General features: G+C 35.4%; 1 protein-coding gene across 1 annotated transcript in view; it reads left to right on the top strand.

The window, feature by feature from the left end:
- LOC120629889 (transcription factor collier) overlaps positions 1–15633 on the top strand; it is an 85838-nt gene extending 70205 nt beyond the window's left edge. Inside the window, exons 8-16 of the mRNA XM_039898966.1 lie at positions 3603–3684; positions 8063–8207; positions 10709–10866; positions 11372–11498; positions 12689–12780; positions 13121–13295; positions 13972–14103; positions 14811–15083; positions 15571–15633. Of these exons, the coding sequence (XP_039754900.1) occupies positions 3603–3684; positions 8063–8207; positions 10709–10866; positions 11372–11498; positions 12689–12780; positions 13121–13295; positions 13972–14103; positions 14811–15083; positions 15571–15572 (1186 nt within the window). The 3' untranslated portion in view covers positions 15573–15633. The remainder of the gene's footprint in view (positions 1–3602; positions 3685–8062; positions 8208–10708; positions 10867–11371; positions 11499–12688; positions 12781–13120; positions 13296–13971; positions 14104–14810; positions 15084–15570) is intronic.
- Positions 15634–18075: the final 2442 nt, after the last annotated feature.

The raw sequence follows: 18075 nt of genomic DNA, 5'->3' as shown, positions 1-18075 counted from the left end.
ACTATGAAAGGTAGATGTTAAAATGTCAATGTCATGGAGATCAACGGCCCAAAACGCAACACATAGTAGCTACGATTGGGTTACAATTGTCAAGTTTTTTTCCGTTACTTTGACGTTTCATCCTTACAAATCTATTCTATCTTTGTTCCCAAGTCATTGTGATTTATAAAAACACTAATGCCCGTTTTCACTAAACCTAGTCATCGCTTAAATCGAATACCGAATGATTTACGCGATTTCTATTGAAAAAAAAAAACGTTTCACCAACTCTTAGGTGATCACTATTGGTAAACGGTAAATTGCCTTGCTCCATTACAAAAAACGGGCATTAACCTCTTATTAATTAAAGAAGTGTAACGTCAGAATTTATTTAGGCAGCGTTTATGGAACTTACACTATACTGGTTAATTTTCGAAATCGTTTTTATTGATTCATAATGACCGTCGTCTTTTCGCCTACTTACTGAGTTCGATCAGATGAAAGGTAAAACGTGTTATATAGATACGACAGTGTTACCGTACATATGTCTACTCAATTTTTATTGCCCTGTTCGTATAGGTATATATCTTTTGCTAACTTTGTGTCGCCTACGTTACTGGCCAAGACACACGGTGTTCGCGCACGAGAAGGCTCGACAGGTGCTAATTTACACGGGCAAGCGTTATTTACGGCTACACGCTTTGTAGTGTAGACTACTGAATTAGGTGCTGCTAATAACGTAGCTGTACCTAATACTTTTTTTCAAATGAAATACGATCTTCCGTTATTAAATACGTATCAAAATTATCTCTACAACTGCATACAACACAATTTATTATACCTACAGATTTACAAGAACGTGAGTCGTCCTATGTATTTATGCAATAATTCGATGAATATTCGCTGACCCTTACTACGGTTATACGTAGGTGCGACTGTCAGGAACCACCAGTGGCGTGCATATAGGGTATGCACAGGGTATTCAGATGATGATACCGATCTCTTAAATAGATCCCGTGCCGGGTTAAAAATTGTTAACGCTTTAGACCAAATCTGAAGTCCACGCAGACGAAGTCGCGGGCAGAAGCTAGTTATTTTATGATTCCCTTGGAACATTACATAGATTTTCCTTAGCGTGTTAGCAATTTAGCTGTTGGGTTTTCAGCGGAAGGGCAACCGCAGACGTCACGTCTTCTAAAAGATATTGATGGCAAGTTTAACTTGGGTCCGTTTTATAAAACAATCAATAACCCTACGATTATCTATTCAGAGGTCACAGTTTAAACGTACTGTACGAGATTTATTTATTGTAAGCATATTGTTAAAATCGAAGCTAAACTGTTTTTTTTTGTATCACATTTTAACATTATAACCAAAGTGTACTGCTTTGCCCACTGCGTGGGGGTGGATGTCACATTTCTAACTCCTAGTTGATGCTGAGTATGTATTTCTTGAAAGAAAAGCCTATGATTCAAGAATTAAACCGAGGTCCTCATTGTCCACAAACGAGCATGTAAACTACGACAAAGAGGTAATTCCGTTGTAACATTACAATTCAGGTCGTCAAAAAAAAGCTCATCGCTCATCAGTCGTCGCTCCCGAAATAAAATCTCCATTCATACCTCAGCCGGTTTCGTTTGACGTAAAGCGTAACGCGTAAACTAACTCGCAATATTGTGACATAAGGTGTTTAACATAAATAATACGGACAGATGTGCGACGCCGCGGGCTCTACAAATACGTTCGCGGCACTTTCGTATCTGCCCTGAGTTTGCGCATACGGAGTTGTTTTTACACCCCAAGGATCTTTATAAGGCTCCCGAAATTATGGCTCGGGAGCGGTTGGCAGACACTTTATATTATATTGTGCAATCAATTATGAAGCTTTGCTTGTGGACTACAATAGTATGCCCAGCTACTAATTTAATTTCAAGCATGTTATATTATAAAAATCTGTTTGGTGTGGGTATAAAGATTGAAGAAATTGTAAATTATACGGTTAATATTCTCCTGCTTTTCGCGGAGTATAGCAAATTCAGCTTAATTATCATTATATATCGTGGAATTCCGCAAAGTAACGGCTTCTATGCAATATTCAAGCATGTTAGTTGATTTGTTCTGAAATGAAACCAAAGGATTGTAATGTATTTCATTATCATAATTATTATAGACCTATTGCTGGCCCTCTACATGACACGGTTCTCCTCCCAGAATGAGAAAAGTTTAGGCCGTAGCGCGCTGGCAAAGTGCGGCTAAATAGACTTCATACTCTTTTTGAAATATTATAGAGAACTCTTAGGCAATTGGCATGCAGGTTTAGTCACGATGTTTTCCTCCACTGATACAGCAGTTGATAATTTGATATTTAATTGATTTAAACGCACTTAACTCCGAAAAGTTTCGGCATGCCGTAACTAAAATTCAGTCCCCGAAGGAAGGCCCAGGTACTTCTTAGTTTTTAAAGATTTTTCATTTATAAAGTGCGTACGTGGGTAATTGCAGCTCTTGATATATTCCCATCTGTTGGCACAGCAATATTCGGCATGGCGGCAATCCTGGTGCCGTAGGCTATGTAAAATATTTCTGCTAAAGCATTCATCGTGATCGCCCGCCCGATCGCGTTCTACGTTACGCACTACCTAACATACCACCACATCCTCCGAGAACTTTAACACAAGGAAGTAAAGCCTATTTCCCTTTAACATAAGCGTACTGTAAAATTGTAAAGACCGGCTATTGTATGTAATCCGATATGGCGATAGTTGGGCCTATAGACTTTCATTGAAAATTGTTTGATTTAGTCCCGGCTTTTAGCCGTAAAAGCTTAGTAATTTTTTCGCGCTAAATACAGACAAAAAGTTGTGAACTCACCTCCCGAGCACTTAATTGCTGTTACACAAAAACGTGAAAGGAGCGGAAGATACAAATTTGTGAACAGCAGAAACAAATTAATACTATAATAGGGAGTTTACGGTTTCCATTCAAGTGGAAACAGCTGTTCTTCTTTTGGAACTTAAAGTATAACGACTTTATCTCAGAAGTGTTGACTTTTTACCTTATTCTGGAAATGTTTACGAAAAGTATTGCAGTAGGTAATGCTTTAACCATATCAAAAAACTCCAAATTGAGTGTGCATGACCTAATTGCGAGCGTTAATCAATCTTTTTTTCTGTATTGCAGCGTGACGTTTGACGTTTTTAAAACGTTGATTTTATCAAAAATAAGCTTCAAATTTCATCTCATTTACCATTTCACTTTATTTATCACAATTTCAATCAATGTATCATCTTAGACAATTGAAAATCAAATGTGGCACTGTCGTAGGATTGTATTCTACGACACGACATCTTATAGCGAAACCACGTCGTATCGTGTGTATTTGTTTTGGCCCTAACGAGGTTCTAAATAAATATTTTTCCCCTGTTGTTTAAAGATAGAGACTTATAACGGTCACTGGTCATCATATAGTCAGTGTTCGTTCCCAAAGCCCGCGAGTGAGCGTCTGTACAGCGTGGTGGGTCTGAGCTCTATACTTTTTTTACAATCTGTCTTGTAGCATAAACCTAGGATCCAGTAGTATTAAAATAATGCACTTGATAAGTTAATCTATACCCTTGTTACAGGTTTTTTCTCAAATTCTTCCTGAAATGCAACCAGAATTGTTTGAAGAACGCCGGTAACCCACGAGACATGAGAAGGTTTCAAGTAAGTGTCATCATATATTTTAAGTATATTTAAGAGTAGAAAGTTTATTCTGTTTTAAACAGGGTGATACGTAATTATGTGCTGTCTACAAGTCAATGGCAGGCTTTACTACTTGTGAGAAAAATTACCGACGAACTCGACACAGGGCTATTTGTTCTGCTGTTTGTGGTTCAAGTGAAAAGAGTTTAAGTTATATGGATACTCTGTTTCATCACTGGAAAATTTTCGGACTTTTTCCGAAAATTTTCCGAGTTTTCAAATTTTCTTACAATTTTTTTACATTAGCGTGTGCTCCTCACCGGCCTGCACGACACGCGAGAGCGGCTCGCACGCGAATTTTGCACTATTTCGACGGTCGAAAGACTAAAGTACCATACATCGAGTGTAAGAAGATTGTACATCTGCTTTCTAAAAATACTCACCGCCGCTCCTAGGCCCGATTTTTTACGAGTCCGCTATCGGGGTGTGCTTCTTTGCCTGTTTCACTGAATTTTTGCCAGAAGTCTGCAGCGATTTAGCTTTCTGGTAGATGACCAATAAGATACAGAATTGATGTACGGCATAAAAAGCTGCCGTTTTCCATGTTTGGCGCACTTCGACTGAGCTTTCGCAATCAAGTGCTCACGTGAAATAAATTTAACAGAATATTAAAGTAAACACTTCATATATCTATATATACATCACACTAGTATTAAGCTATGTAGTTGAACGGAACAATGAAAATGTACTTTACCCGTATCAAATCTTCCACCAGGTTCTTCTTCGGCCAGGTTAATTCCTGCATGTTTTCCTTGTCTCATGTGCTGAAGAAAGTCACATTTGTTCTTTCTAATACTAATACCGGGTTATCTAACATCTGTTAAATAATTGAAGCTTTCGAGACGTAAATAATTGTTTCCGCTGTCGCTTTTCGTTCGTACCATAATATGTCTAGCATTCGTATCGCCCTCAGTCGAAGAAAGGGTTGCGTTCACGGCTGCTGAATATTTGAAGCACCTCCAATTTGGGGAGGGATGAAATTAAATTTATTTACGGGAATTTATCTATTTACTTTCTCTACATGTTTTTGTTTTTGATTTCAATAGACTGAAGTAAGAGTAGTTTTGTAGGCTATAAAGACGATCGTACGTATTATATTTATTGATAATCTTACTGAAACTTCTCATCATGGGATAGTTTACAGGTTAGGCAGTGTTTTTAGTAACACGTGGACAAGTTTCGTTGAATAAATTGTAGTATCATTTTATCCTAGTACCCTGTATTTTTTATTGTGCATTATGAGAACTAAACTACGGATCTTCTGCAGATTTTCCTGTCGATTTTGGAATCGGACAATGTTTTTTGGTTTTGTTTTGTTGGATTTTTCTGTCGACATATTCTCAGTAAAACACGGATTTGTCCATTCGCATTTTCCGCTGTTTAAATTCAGGGTCCCCAATATCATCGCTATCATGATGATGATGGTCAAAGTCCACCAAACCGTTTTCGCGCAGCGGGGACAGTCGAAGTTTTTATTCCTCTCCTCCTATAAAGCCGTCCTTACCTCCTATAACAAAGGCTGTGCCCAGGTCTGTAACATTAACAGGCTGAGGATTACAACGATTATTATTAGAAAGCATAAATTGTGACAACCCTAAGGCAACCATAAAGGTGCATTCACAGTCTACTTATGAGCACAAATTTACTTCCTCACTTGGCTTCGACATATTTGTCTTACGTGTCCTGTAACTTTAAACAAATATAGAACTAATGTTAGTTACACATAGCGCTCATTTTAATATGCATAAGCGATTACTGAACGTGTGTGCCGTGTCTATATTTGTCTTTCTGTGTGTCACTGAATAATTCAGCGGTCTTTCCCCAATGTTTCAAGGGTAAAATATATGGGTGTAATATAATGCTTTGCATTAATACGATCTTGGGGGAAATGTCTTAACCTGTTAAGTACTATTTATTATATGCAAACCAGATTTTTTTTGTATACTTTCTTATGTGATTGAATACAACACAGCTATTTAATACGCATTATAAAGATATTGAGGTCTATTTTATTTTAAAAAAAATTAAAATTATCATAACATTGAGGTTTAGTTTCGCGATGCTTGATAGGTTGGAAATTACATACCTTTTTATCTATATAGTTTTCTTTTATGAGTCATGATCAATAATTTTTTAGAGCAAGTTGGACACAGGCTTCCTCACCAAGCTGCTCTGAAGTGGTTACGATCATTTTAATTTTTTTACCTTCTTTTATAACTGAGGCCGATGGCTGACATTGGTTTCCGAATCACGGGAGTACCGAGTTTTTTTGATAGAGAAACTCAACTTTTACTCAAAACTTCGTCATCTGGTTTAGTTAAGCTAAGCACGAGACGTATAAGGCAGTTACTAGACAAACGAGGCATTTTTCACTTTTAATTTAATAGATCATAAGACAAGCATGACTTTTTAACTACTTTTCGTTCGGGAAAATATTAACGCCATGCTTGCTTATGCTGCTAAACGGCATTTCTGTGTTCTTATCAGATTGATGCCCACAGGGCGGCACTTTGTTCGTTGCATATCCTGCGAAGTGGATCAGTGTTTATAAGTGAAAGCTTTCCTTTTACTATGGGCATTATACATGTGGACCAAAGCCTTAGTCCGCTAATTATTTCTATAAGAAAATAAGTAATATCAAAAACGGTTAAATAGACCACCCGCACTATGTCGCATGCATTGTGGACTATGCACTTCCTTGCATACCTAGCGTAGCGTCCATTTCGAGACGCTGGCCCCTCCTCCCTAGGGACTCTCCCTTTCGATTCTTCACATGTGAGCCAGTGTATAAGCATCCACATTTTTCTTTGTACGTGTAAACTGTGACGCGATGTGTGTGATTTTTCATGTGTGCCCGTATTTGTGTGTATGCGTTTTGGAATGTGAGTATTTGTACGTGTGTGATATTTCATTGCTAAATCGAAGATCTATTTTCGTGTCTCCCTTTGATGATCTTGAACTTCGGGGGGCAAAAATAGTTTATACGGTTATCAACCAACTAAAATATCAAACTTCACTACTCTTATGACATATTTAACAAGAATGTGACGCTATATGGCACTTTTTCTCCCCTGTAAAATTGCTGTATCATTATGAAAGCAAAAACATTTGGATAATGTCTTTAAGCCTTTTATGTTTTCTTAGATCAGTCAGGTTAGCCTGAGGGTATTTATTCGTCCGGCATAAATGTAACCAATATAATGCAAAAAAATCTGTCAATTAAAAGAAATAGATATAGTACAAATATTATTTATTAGACAGCCGGTTGGCGCAGTTGGCAGCGACCCTGCTTTCTGCATCCAAGGCAGTGGGTTCGATTCCCACAACTGGAAAAATGTTTGTGTGATGAACATGAATGGTTGAATGGAATGTTTTTCAGTGGATGTCTATCTTTATATTAAAAGTATTTATGTGATAAAAATAGTCACTAGCAATCTTTTTACTTATTTATTTATTATTAAAGTGCATTAAAGAAAAGTATGTATACCTACATTTTAAATTTTGAATTATCGACACATTTTTTAATTTTACCATATTTTTGTACCACACTGTTCACAACTGACAATTCCATACAGTTTTAACTAATAATGCGCTGAATATTTTATTGCTAATACTAACCCCTATGCATGTTGTATGTATTGTTCTTCTAAGCGGAAAACAATATAAGTTAAAGTCAAAGTCAAGTATTTCTTTATTCAAATAGGTACATAGATGGCACTTTTGATGCGTACATTACATGTAAAATATGACATAGAAGTATATATTATACTAGCTATTGCCCGCGACTTCGTCTGCGTTTGATTTTGTTTTTAAAGTATTCAGTATCGTTAAGCCTTAAATGAGTATAGTAGTATATATATGTATAACATGTGACTGTCAAATAATTAAAGACAAATAATTTGCAATAAAATAAAATTGCGACTATAATTTAAGCTATCCTATCTCTTAAGTTGGACCAGACTGCTCACGGTGTGCCAATTTAATTTAAAATCGGTTAAGTAGTTTAGGAGTCCATCGCGGACAAACATCGTGACAGGAGATTTATATATATTAAGATTACTGACAAGATGTTGTCTAATTTATAATTTTTAATTGTGTGTTTACCTACACTTGGATGAAATATCAATTTTAATTGCGACCGGATTGCGACTCTCTGGCAAACGCGGTCTGCACTGGCAAACAAAGTGCAGGCCGCGATTGCCAGAGAGTCGCAAGTTCAAACCCTGTCAGTTCCGTAAATTTTTATTTGCATTTTTATTTTTTTAAATAAATAATCTGATGTTATATCTAAGCCCTAAGTGTAACGTGTTTCTGTTTGTAATCTTCCATATCTATGCAGGTGGTGATATCGACACAAGTGATGGTGGATGGACCGCTGCTGGCCATATCGGACAACATGTTCGTACACAACAATAGCAAGCACGGACGAAGGGCGAAGCGACTCGATCCGACTGAAGGTACTGACGCCGCGCCCGAACCTAATTGTACGTTTTGTTTTTTTTTTTTGTTCTATAATTTACTCCTTTTTATCCCGTTTCATTAAGTTATAGTATCTGTTTATACTTATTTGGTTTTATATTATTATTTTGTATTAAACTATAGATTATAAAGTTATATTACGTACTGCTGATTGGTCGTCATTTTATCAGCTCGACAATGGACTATCGTATTTTGTAGGATTATATGTGCTTCCAGTGACTGTCTGCAACTCGTTTGATATCATCTGCTCAACTGATGTTTGAGGCCCTTCGATGACAATAAGGATTATTTTTTCATTCTATAATAGGCACATGATTTTTCCATCTGCAAAATAAAATTAAAAATAATCTCCCTAATAACCAGACAATAAGTTATCAGGCTATTGATAAATAAAAAATGATTTTAATGAGAAGTACAATTAATTATGATAACATTATATTATATTTTGTTTTTAATGTAACATTAATTTAACTTCTTGGCACACTGTTACTCCAAGGTCAATTGCGCAGCGCTAAAGTTTCTGTCGTTAAAGACAAATGTGCAAAGTCATAATACAAGAATTGGGGCTGTCGTTTGTATGCAAGGAATCACGGCAGACATTTCGCAAGGAACTTGAGGGTGGGAAAGGGGGGTACTTGGCATGAAGAAGGGCAATTTAGGGGGACTTATGCTTATAAAAACTAAGCTTATAAGTCAACAGGAAAATTTAATCGTGTTACGAGTTGCAGTACGTTGCTACAGAAGGAAATAGAAATATACCAAATTAGCTTCTATCTAGCTTTTACACCATAGTATCGAATAGAATAAATGGATGCTTTATAAAATTTAAGCAGCATTTAACGGTGTCTATATGCATTTAAACTGTAAAATTACTGGAGAAGTCCAGTAGTTATTGAAAGATGCGCAAACTGCGAATTTCATACACAAACTTTTCGGCATCAGACTATTTTTAGACACAGAAAACCTATCATACTTAATTGATATAAACCGGTAGCTTAACATACCTACACTCCGAGGTATGGGGATGGGCTGAACAAATTTTATAGCTTCTGAGTTCTGGATTCTAATGTGACTGACTCAAGTCAGATTTTAAATCCTACCTATAAAATATGTATTTACAAAATCCGACAACCCGAATTTAGTGGCGTGGTTCTTCTAAGGTCCATATATCTATGAGATTAGAGAACTGCGGTGGTGCTGCCCATTGGTGGGATATAGTTTGATCAGGAATACTTAGTCGAAATATTGTACAAAGAAGACTTGTGTAAATTGCAATGCTTTATATATGTAAAAAAGCGGGAGCGTGTCAGCCAATGTTCCAGCCAAAGTAAGGATCTGGCGTTTTATTAACGTAGGTGCCGTGTGTTATATTACACGAACCATTTAGGATCACTTTTGCCCTCTTGATAACTCAAAATCTATTTAACATAAACAGATGAAATTTTCTCAATTCTTGTGTCAGTGAAGCCGACAATCATCTATATTCTTTATAACTTGGCTCTAAATTTTTACATAAATTATGTTTTTGATGGGATATTATATTCGAATACCATTCAGCTATGCTAATGAAAAAGCTGACTTTTATGTTTTGCTAAAGTTGACTTTTAGAATTGTACAGCATCTGCGAAAGGATCTCAATCTACGTAGCAGGTTTGGGTCGGTCTTTCCGCTTCCGGTTAAAAAAAATAGTAAGATAGATAACAATAAAGAGTAAGATAGAGTTAATTTTTATTTTATCTGATGCAGTACAAGTTTGAAACTTAGTGTTAGCAAAATAGCTAAAGTCGACTTTTCCATGAGCATTGCAGTATTAGGATAGTATGCAACATTAATTAATCAACATAAATGCTCCCCCTTATGTCAATAAGCGGGACGAAAATCCAAGTACCTATATATAAAACATTAAATACTATTCACTCGCAGAGGGAACGAATATTTTTATTACTCAAATTAAAAAAAGTATAGGTACCTCCGGTAATCTTCTTTCGTCCCCTTAAATTCACTTTCTCTTCTCGTCTTTATTACCGGGTCGTTTTGTTCGTAAGATTTGAGGCCCCCCCCCCTCTTGTGTTCCGACGCGTGTCCCCCTTACAACCTTGCATCTATATTAACAACTTAATAATGCCCTATGAACCGTTAGACTTTAGTGTACCTGCAGTCTTATCTCAACACATTAAAATTCATTTTCAATTATCAAGACGAATTGCTTAGTTGTTCCTACAGTTGTACAGCGATTGTCCTTTTTCACGAAGTCTTAAAAGATAAATGCCCAAGTGGGACGGCTTTAGTTTCAGTAGTTTGGCTTTCATTCAACTCTACAAATTGTTTATATTTTGGCTTTTGTTTTTGGCGTTTGAGAGTCTTTACAACTTTTGTATTTGTATGATTTGGAAGTTACATTGTAAACTTATTGCGGAGCAATAATAATTTCAGGCAGAACAAGATAGTTGAAATTGGACTGTAAATATATTGTAATAGAGATTAAAATGGTTTGTTTTGTCAACAGCGGGGCTTTACCCACCGTTGCCCGTGGCAACGCCATGCATCAAAGCAATATCTCCGAGCGAAGGCTGGACATCAGGGGGTTCTACTGTAATAATAGTGGGGGACAACTTTTTCGATGGACTCCAAGTCGTGTTCGGAACTATGTTGGTATGGAGTGAGGTGAGCTTTTAGAACACTTTAAATCGAATCTCATAAAAGTGATACAGATAAAGTTTCCATTTAAAACTGTACCATACATGTATGCATACATACCTATATTCTGTGCGCTCTATTTCTTTTTCTATTTTGAGTTAAAGAAGGAGAACTAAACTCACTTGCACAGTTATCGGATATCCTACGAACATAACTGCGATAACTGAGAAAAAATGAGCACGTGTTTTATTCCAAAATACTAAGATTAATATACCAATTTGTATCAAAATACGTCCAGCCATTTAGTTAAACAGTACTAAAAATAACTTAGATCTATACCATATAATGTATTAATGTAATTTTTTCATCATAAAATGTAGTAGGTACCTATATCATTATATCACTCAGGTAAAAATCTATTCAAATGTGTGAAAAAAGGAAAATTTAACTGACAAACTTTCGTATTTATAATATTAAGGATATAATGGTAATAAAGTTTAGATGAGGTGTTAATGTGTCGAATCATCAACAGCTAATAACATCGCACGCGATCAGAGTACAAACGCCTCCGAGGCACATACCCGGCGTTGTGGAGGTCACGCTTTCCTACAAGAGCAAACAGTTCTGCAAGGGCGCGCCGGGCAGATTCGTTTATGTTTGTGAGTATATTTTAATGATTTATTTTTTGTTTTATTGAAAATTGTATTTATTAAGGTCCATGCAGTTTACGTAATACTTAGAATTAATACAAAGAAAATAACACTATATACCAATTAAACCGCTAATAAACCTTACAAATACAAAAAAATTGTCAGCTCAAAAACTAAACTAAGTTATGAAACCCTCCTCATTCTGAGAGAAGATCCTTGCCCTGTCAGAGCTCGTCCGGGGAAGTACCATCGCTTTATTATTGCTTATTTCTGCTGCTAAGCAGCATTCTTGCAATGCTGTGTTCCGGTCTGAAGGGTGTAGTTGCCAGTGTCATTACAACACATGGAACTTAATACCGACGCCTCAAATAGGTTTAGTTTTCCACTTACTATAAAAAATATATATATATTTATACAACGTGTAAATGAAAACCGTAATAATACTTCACAGGTTTTAGAGGTACATTATATACTCTCCCTGTTACTTATCTATGAAACCCAAACACTAATAGTTTTTAAGTAAACCATTGCCATAGTTTTTAATAATAGAAATCAGATACAGCCCTAACATCACATGTAAATGTAAAATAGTCGCGTAGGTACTATGTCCGTGTCGGTCTTTTATCTTCGATAGGGTTGTTAAAGGTAAAAACTTAGAATGTTTTGAATTAGTTTCTGTGCAAAAATACATATACTTTTTTTGATTTAATATTTTTATAGCGTGATTCCTTATGAAATATACTTAAGCGCCCTTCTACAGTATTTCGTAATTTAAATACTCTTGATGTTTAACTATTAATTTGAATAAGAATTAATACTGCGATACTGACATTAGTAGGTAACCCTCTTTTGTTTCTATTTACGACCAAATAAAATTTAAATGTATCTATATAAATTTTCTTAAAATAAATTCCTTTATGTACATACAATAATAAATAAGATAATACACACGTATGTAATGCAGTTAAATAAATAGGTAATCCTTATCTTGCTTTACTGTAGTCGAGTAAAAACCTCCGGTATTAGGTGAGGTTATGTAACAAATAAATTGTATTAGCAAAACAAACACACGGCAAACCCAAAACAGCCCAAAAAGTAATCCGTGGTACGCAATTTCTTTCGATAGCGATCCATCAATTAGGCTTTCATTCGTTAGTGGGGCAGCTAATGATTGATTTTGTTTTTCTTGTTTCGCATAGCAGCACTGAACGAGCCCACGATAGATTACGGTTTCCAGCGGCTCCAGAAACTCATACCGAGGCATCCGGGCGACCCTGAAAAACTACCAAAGGTTGGTATTTCTACAACAGAGCTCAGAAGTCTATATGCATTTGTGAACTTTTATAATGTAACGTATTTTAATTTTAGTTGGTAATATGATGTAATTTTAGTAGCCTTACTGCATATCTGTCTGGTGGGAGGCTTATGACATTATAGGTTTAACATAACTTCAAAACCTCTAACACGTTAGCCCGCTATCATCTTAATCTGCACCACACCTTAGCCTTGTACAATTGCACGCCATTAAAAATCTTAAACCAGCAAACGAATTTTATTTTGGTTCATATTGAAATGCCAACAGTGCATATTATTGCAAATAATAAACACCTCAATCCTCGTTTCTTAAACAGGAAATTATTCTCAAACGTGCGGCAGACTTAGCAGAAGCACTGTACTCGATGCCCAGAAACAACCAGCTAGGTTTGGGAGCCCCAAGGTCTCCGCCAGCCAGCATGCCATTCAACTCATATACGGGGCAGTTGGCAGTCAGCGTTCAGGACACTGCCGCTTCGCAGTGGAATGAAGGTGGGTTTTGGTATCATTCTCTAACCGTTAATAAAACCTTTCAATACATTTGTTCGTAAAGTTGTACTTTTTTCACCGTAAAATGTATAATGAGTGTATAAGAGTCAACTCCTTTGTATACTCATAGAGAATACCGGTGCGCAAGAAACCGCGGGCCTCGAGACCAGAGGGGTGATACTGCAATCCCCACACCGTACCATTGAACGTACGATCGCGTTCACTCACTATGTACTCATTATACATAATGTCACTTTTATAAACCTTCAAATTTGCATATCACCGGCTAAAAAATTAATAGGGCCAACTATGAATAATCTACACAAGAAGATGTAGCTATTGTTATTCAAAATATACTTTTGAACATGTTATCTCTGTCTACAAAATTCAGTTAATGGTTGATTAAATGCATTGATCATAGTAACTAGCATATGAAGGCTGACAACTTTTTGAGGTTTAGTTAATTCTCATTAATCTAGTCACATTTTCTTGATGAGAATTAAATGACTTGTTTGTTTTAATAACAACGTCCTTTTTGGGATTTCAATTGTGTTAGATATGTTATCTTGATAAAATTGTTTTTTTTTGTCCACTCAAAAGTATTATTACCACTCTTATAATAATTCCATGAACTTGAACCTAACCGTAATTTCGTGTTGACCCAGGCTTTTTCTTTTAGAGGAGTACGCGCGCAGTGGGGGGTCCGTTTCACCGCGGTACTGTTCTGCCGCGTCCACACCGCACGCACCTGCAGCCTATCCACCGCAACACTACCCTGCTCCGCCTACATCACTGTTCAACACCACTTCACGTGAGTTATATCAACTGATACATTATTCTCCATACAATTTCTCTGGACGTTGACTATCTAGCTATCATTAGCTTCACGCGTCAGGTGCAGCTACTTTGAACCGACACAACAGCTGATCTGGGTAACCTAAGTTATATTACTCTACATTTATTCGAACTTTTCTGGAATCCCGTAACTTGCAATAGAATTTTCGCTTGCAGCTCTAGTCGTCCTCAATATAATTCCTTAAGTAATATCAAAATTAGCAGCTTAAATATTTATAGAAATCTTAATTGTGCATTCCCTATTCATTATTTACCACCATTATGTTTTCTGTATCCATCAAATATTTCTCATATATTTTGATAGAATCAGATTCCTGATACTCTATGATTATTATCATCGTAATTACGCCGAAAACATATTTATCGTTAAATTTGAAAAGTGTAAGACAAATTGCAGGAAAACTATTTCCATGGCAAAAAAGAAAATCCCTTAAAATTTAAAAAGTGTTCATTACAATCTAAATAATCATAAAAATTCCATTAGAAGCACAGTCTATCAAAGTATTTGTACGTTGATTAAAAAAACTAGTTCGCTTAATTTGACCTCAGTCTTGCTTTATATCTTCGCGGACATAATTAAGTTTTATTTCACATTTCCAACGCTTCCGCACGCCATGTGTATGTGTCGCTTTGTGTTAACTCCTGTTTTCTTTACCCGTCCAGTGTCTCTAGGACCGTACCATCCGGCCAACATGAATGGACATTTATCGTCTGACCATCACCAGTATAACTTGTATAATGCGAAAGATAGCGAGCATTATAGCGAAAGAAATGAGAATGCTAAAAGCGACTGTCCAGCAAATACTCATATAAAATGCAACGATATGAAAGGGCTCAGTAAAGAGGCCAAGACCAGAAGCGCGTTTGCCGTAGTCAGACAGAGTCCACCACGCAATTTTCAACAACATCAAAATTGGCAACATCTCGCCGTTCAGTGTTAGTAGCTTCTTTATTATTTATCTTTGTTGTGTGTTGCTCTTTTTTGTTGCTTGCTTTCCTTCTTTTCTATTATTATATATTTTTACTTTAATTTATTTCATTTATAGTTCTCATCCAGTAATTTCCAAATTAAAATTAAAATTGGTTAAAACTTTTGCGTTTGGTCTATATTTATTTCCATAGTTTATTTAAAACTTTTCTTGCTGATATTTTATAGGTACTTATTTAAGTTCATAAAATTAAAATAATAGTAACTAAAACTTTGATTGATCTTATTGTCTAATGCAACCAGGACCCGATTCTACTTTCATAGTACAACTTACTCAATATGCAGTATTGTGGTTGGCTATTTTCGGCAATTCCTTTCCGTTTGACTAGTTTACTTTAGTAACCCTGGCCGTACATAGACTGATTAGGAATATTTGACAATTCTACATAACTAAAATTTTGCAGTAATTCATAAATATATTTTCGTTGTCTACAGGAATGAGCGGCCTCGTATCATCACCCTTCAGCATGAACCCCTTCTCACTACCCACGTGCAGCGCACAGCAGTACGCACAAACAGCACCTCTCGCTTCCAAGTAACCAATTTTATCTTCTGTGAACAATATTTTATCACCCTCATAACGATGGTAATTTTTATTTTAGTAGTCTAAGTTTGTATTTATATTGCTTCCAAAGATTCAGTTAAAAAAAAAGTTAGACAATGAGTTTACAATATCCCGGTCATGGTAGACAAAAGTCAACACAAGAATAAAACAGTATTAAGTCAAATTTATCGAGTTTAGATTATTAGTCAAAACTTATTTAGTTCCATGAAGTATTTTTTAAGATTTTTTTTTTAATAATTTAATTTTATATTTGTAATGTTCCAAAATCTTACTTCCAAATATTTAAAGTAATGTATTATCTGAATGTTTTTTTAAATAATTTGTAATAATTATGCGTGATAGATTATTAGTTTAAGATTTTGTTATTTCTTTAATATTTGTATTTATTTATATAAGATACATATTAGTGGCGGTTGCATATTAAAAACTGTATTATATAATTGTAATATAACTTGTAAATAATAGAAATATTTATAATGTAACACTTCTTATAGGTCGGTTGCTAGATTCAAATAGTCATTTTAGATTTTGTAAAAGCCCAAATCTCTTTCATGCTCAGGGCTATGGATTTTGTAAAAAGTTATACCAATTCGTGTGTGTATGTTTCGTTTTTTGTAAAATCTGTGATATATTTATAGTAAGTATTAATGTAAAAAAAATATAATCGATATGTAAATTTTTCAATTTCTCGATTTGACTCGATAGACGTGTAAGTTAACTACGTAGCGTTATTTGTATAAATCACAACGAATGTATATTAAAAAAAAACTCGAATAGCAATCATATCTTGAAACAATACATATCTTTTATTTGGCTAAGTATGACTGTAATAAATTCTATCTCAACAAATCGGAAAAAGGAGAAAATCCTTTATAGAACGAACCAAATGTATACGAAAACACACAATCTCGAATATTTTTTCCTTGAAAATCACACCGATACTGTATTTTGAGGATTGCCTCTCTAAATATGGAAATAAGTAGCTCGTATTATTTAAAACAATGTTGTATAACAGATAAGTCCTGTACATTGTAATCGTTTAAGAAACAAAATATCACAAAACACGATATTAAAAATTTACTTGAACAGTATAAAGCAGTTTTATTCAAATTATTATATGAACCTAGATGAAAATGTATGCTGCCGGAAGCAAGAGATATGCATTCAACCGCCTCAAACAGAGATTTCCCGTGCAATAATTTTGAGCTCGCTTGTCCACTGTTGTTTTCTTTTAAATATAGCGGTCGAGCACTTCTTTATCGCAGTGCAGTCGCTGATCGTTCATTGCCATAAAACCCTCAATAACCTCATATTTTCAGTACTCAAAAAACTCAAAATTCATTTATTTCAAGTAGGCCTAATTAATAAGCACTTTTGAAACGTCAAGTCATTCTGTTTGTAGTGACTCTACCACCGGTTTGGAAGGCAGATGCCACTCAGAAGAGCCGGCAAGAAACTCAGCAGATTGCTCTTTTCCAACTGAATTTGCCTTAAAAGGAATGAAGTGGTAACACCCTTTGGATTGAATGAAGTTTATTTGGTCAAATGGACGTATTCTGTAATAGTTCGAAATTAGTACGCTGACTTCAACGCTACTTCGCTAGTAGTTCTTGCCTTTAAGAATGATGCTTTAGAGGTGAGGAACTAACTATTTTAATTCATGGAAATAAATTAAATTAGTTTTATTTTCGTCAATTTAAAGTAACTACACTTACCTGGTATGAGTTTGTCGATCTCTTCGCAGTGTTGACATCGTATTTAAAGTGGATCTGTAGTTCGCTCATAGCTTAAGGTTTAAGTTAAATTATAATGGAAACATATTTGTATGAACGCTTCATAAGTTCCTATGATAGGCCTTTATGAAAAAGAATTTTTAAATTTAAATTTGAAACCGATTCGGGGTAAAAATTACTATACTATTACCATATGGCAGCTCTCTTAATACGATACCCGAATGACCATGATATCTTTAACAGGTTGACGTAAAACCAGATTCCAGAAATATCGGTGCTAATTCAGGGCTAAAAATGGATTGCAAATAATTGATATGTGCTCTGGATTGAAGCATGACCTTTTGGACATTGCCATTCAAAATGTATACGAGTACATTAGTCCTATCAGATTTCAAGTAATAAAAATGATTTTATTTCGATGAACTGATAAAATTACCCATTAGGGTTTATCTGTAGCCCACACCAAGAACAGTCGAAAGGGTCGTTACACACTAGGCGCTACCCATCTATCATACTCCTAACTCGAACAAAAACATCAACTTAAATAGTTTTTAAACCATTGTGATTTCGCACATGCCACCGTTTCCAACCCCACTTGTAATATTATATTTTCGTGCTGTAGGGGTAATATTTTTCATTGTT

The sequence above is a fragment of the Pararge aegeria genome, chromosome 15 (genome assembly GCF_905163445.1).
Source record: "Pararge aegeria chromosome 15, ilParAegt1.1, whole genome shotgun sequence".
Classification (NCBI taxonomy): Eukaryota; Metazoa; Arthropoda; class Insecta; order Lepidoptera; family Nymphalidae; genus Pararge; species Pararge aegeria.
This window is presented reverse-complemented; position numbering and strand designations above follow the sequence as displayed.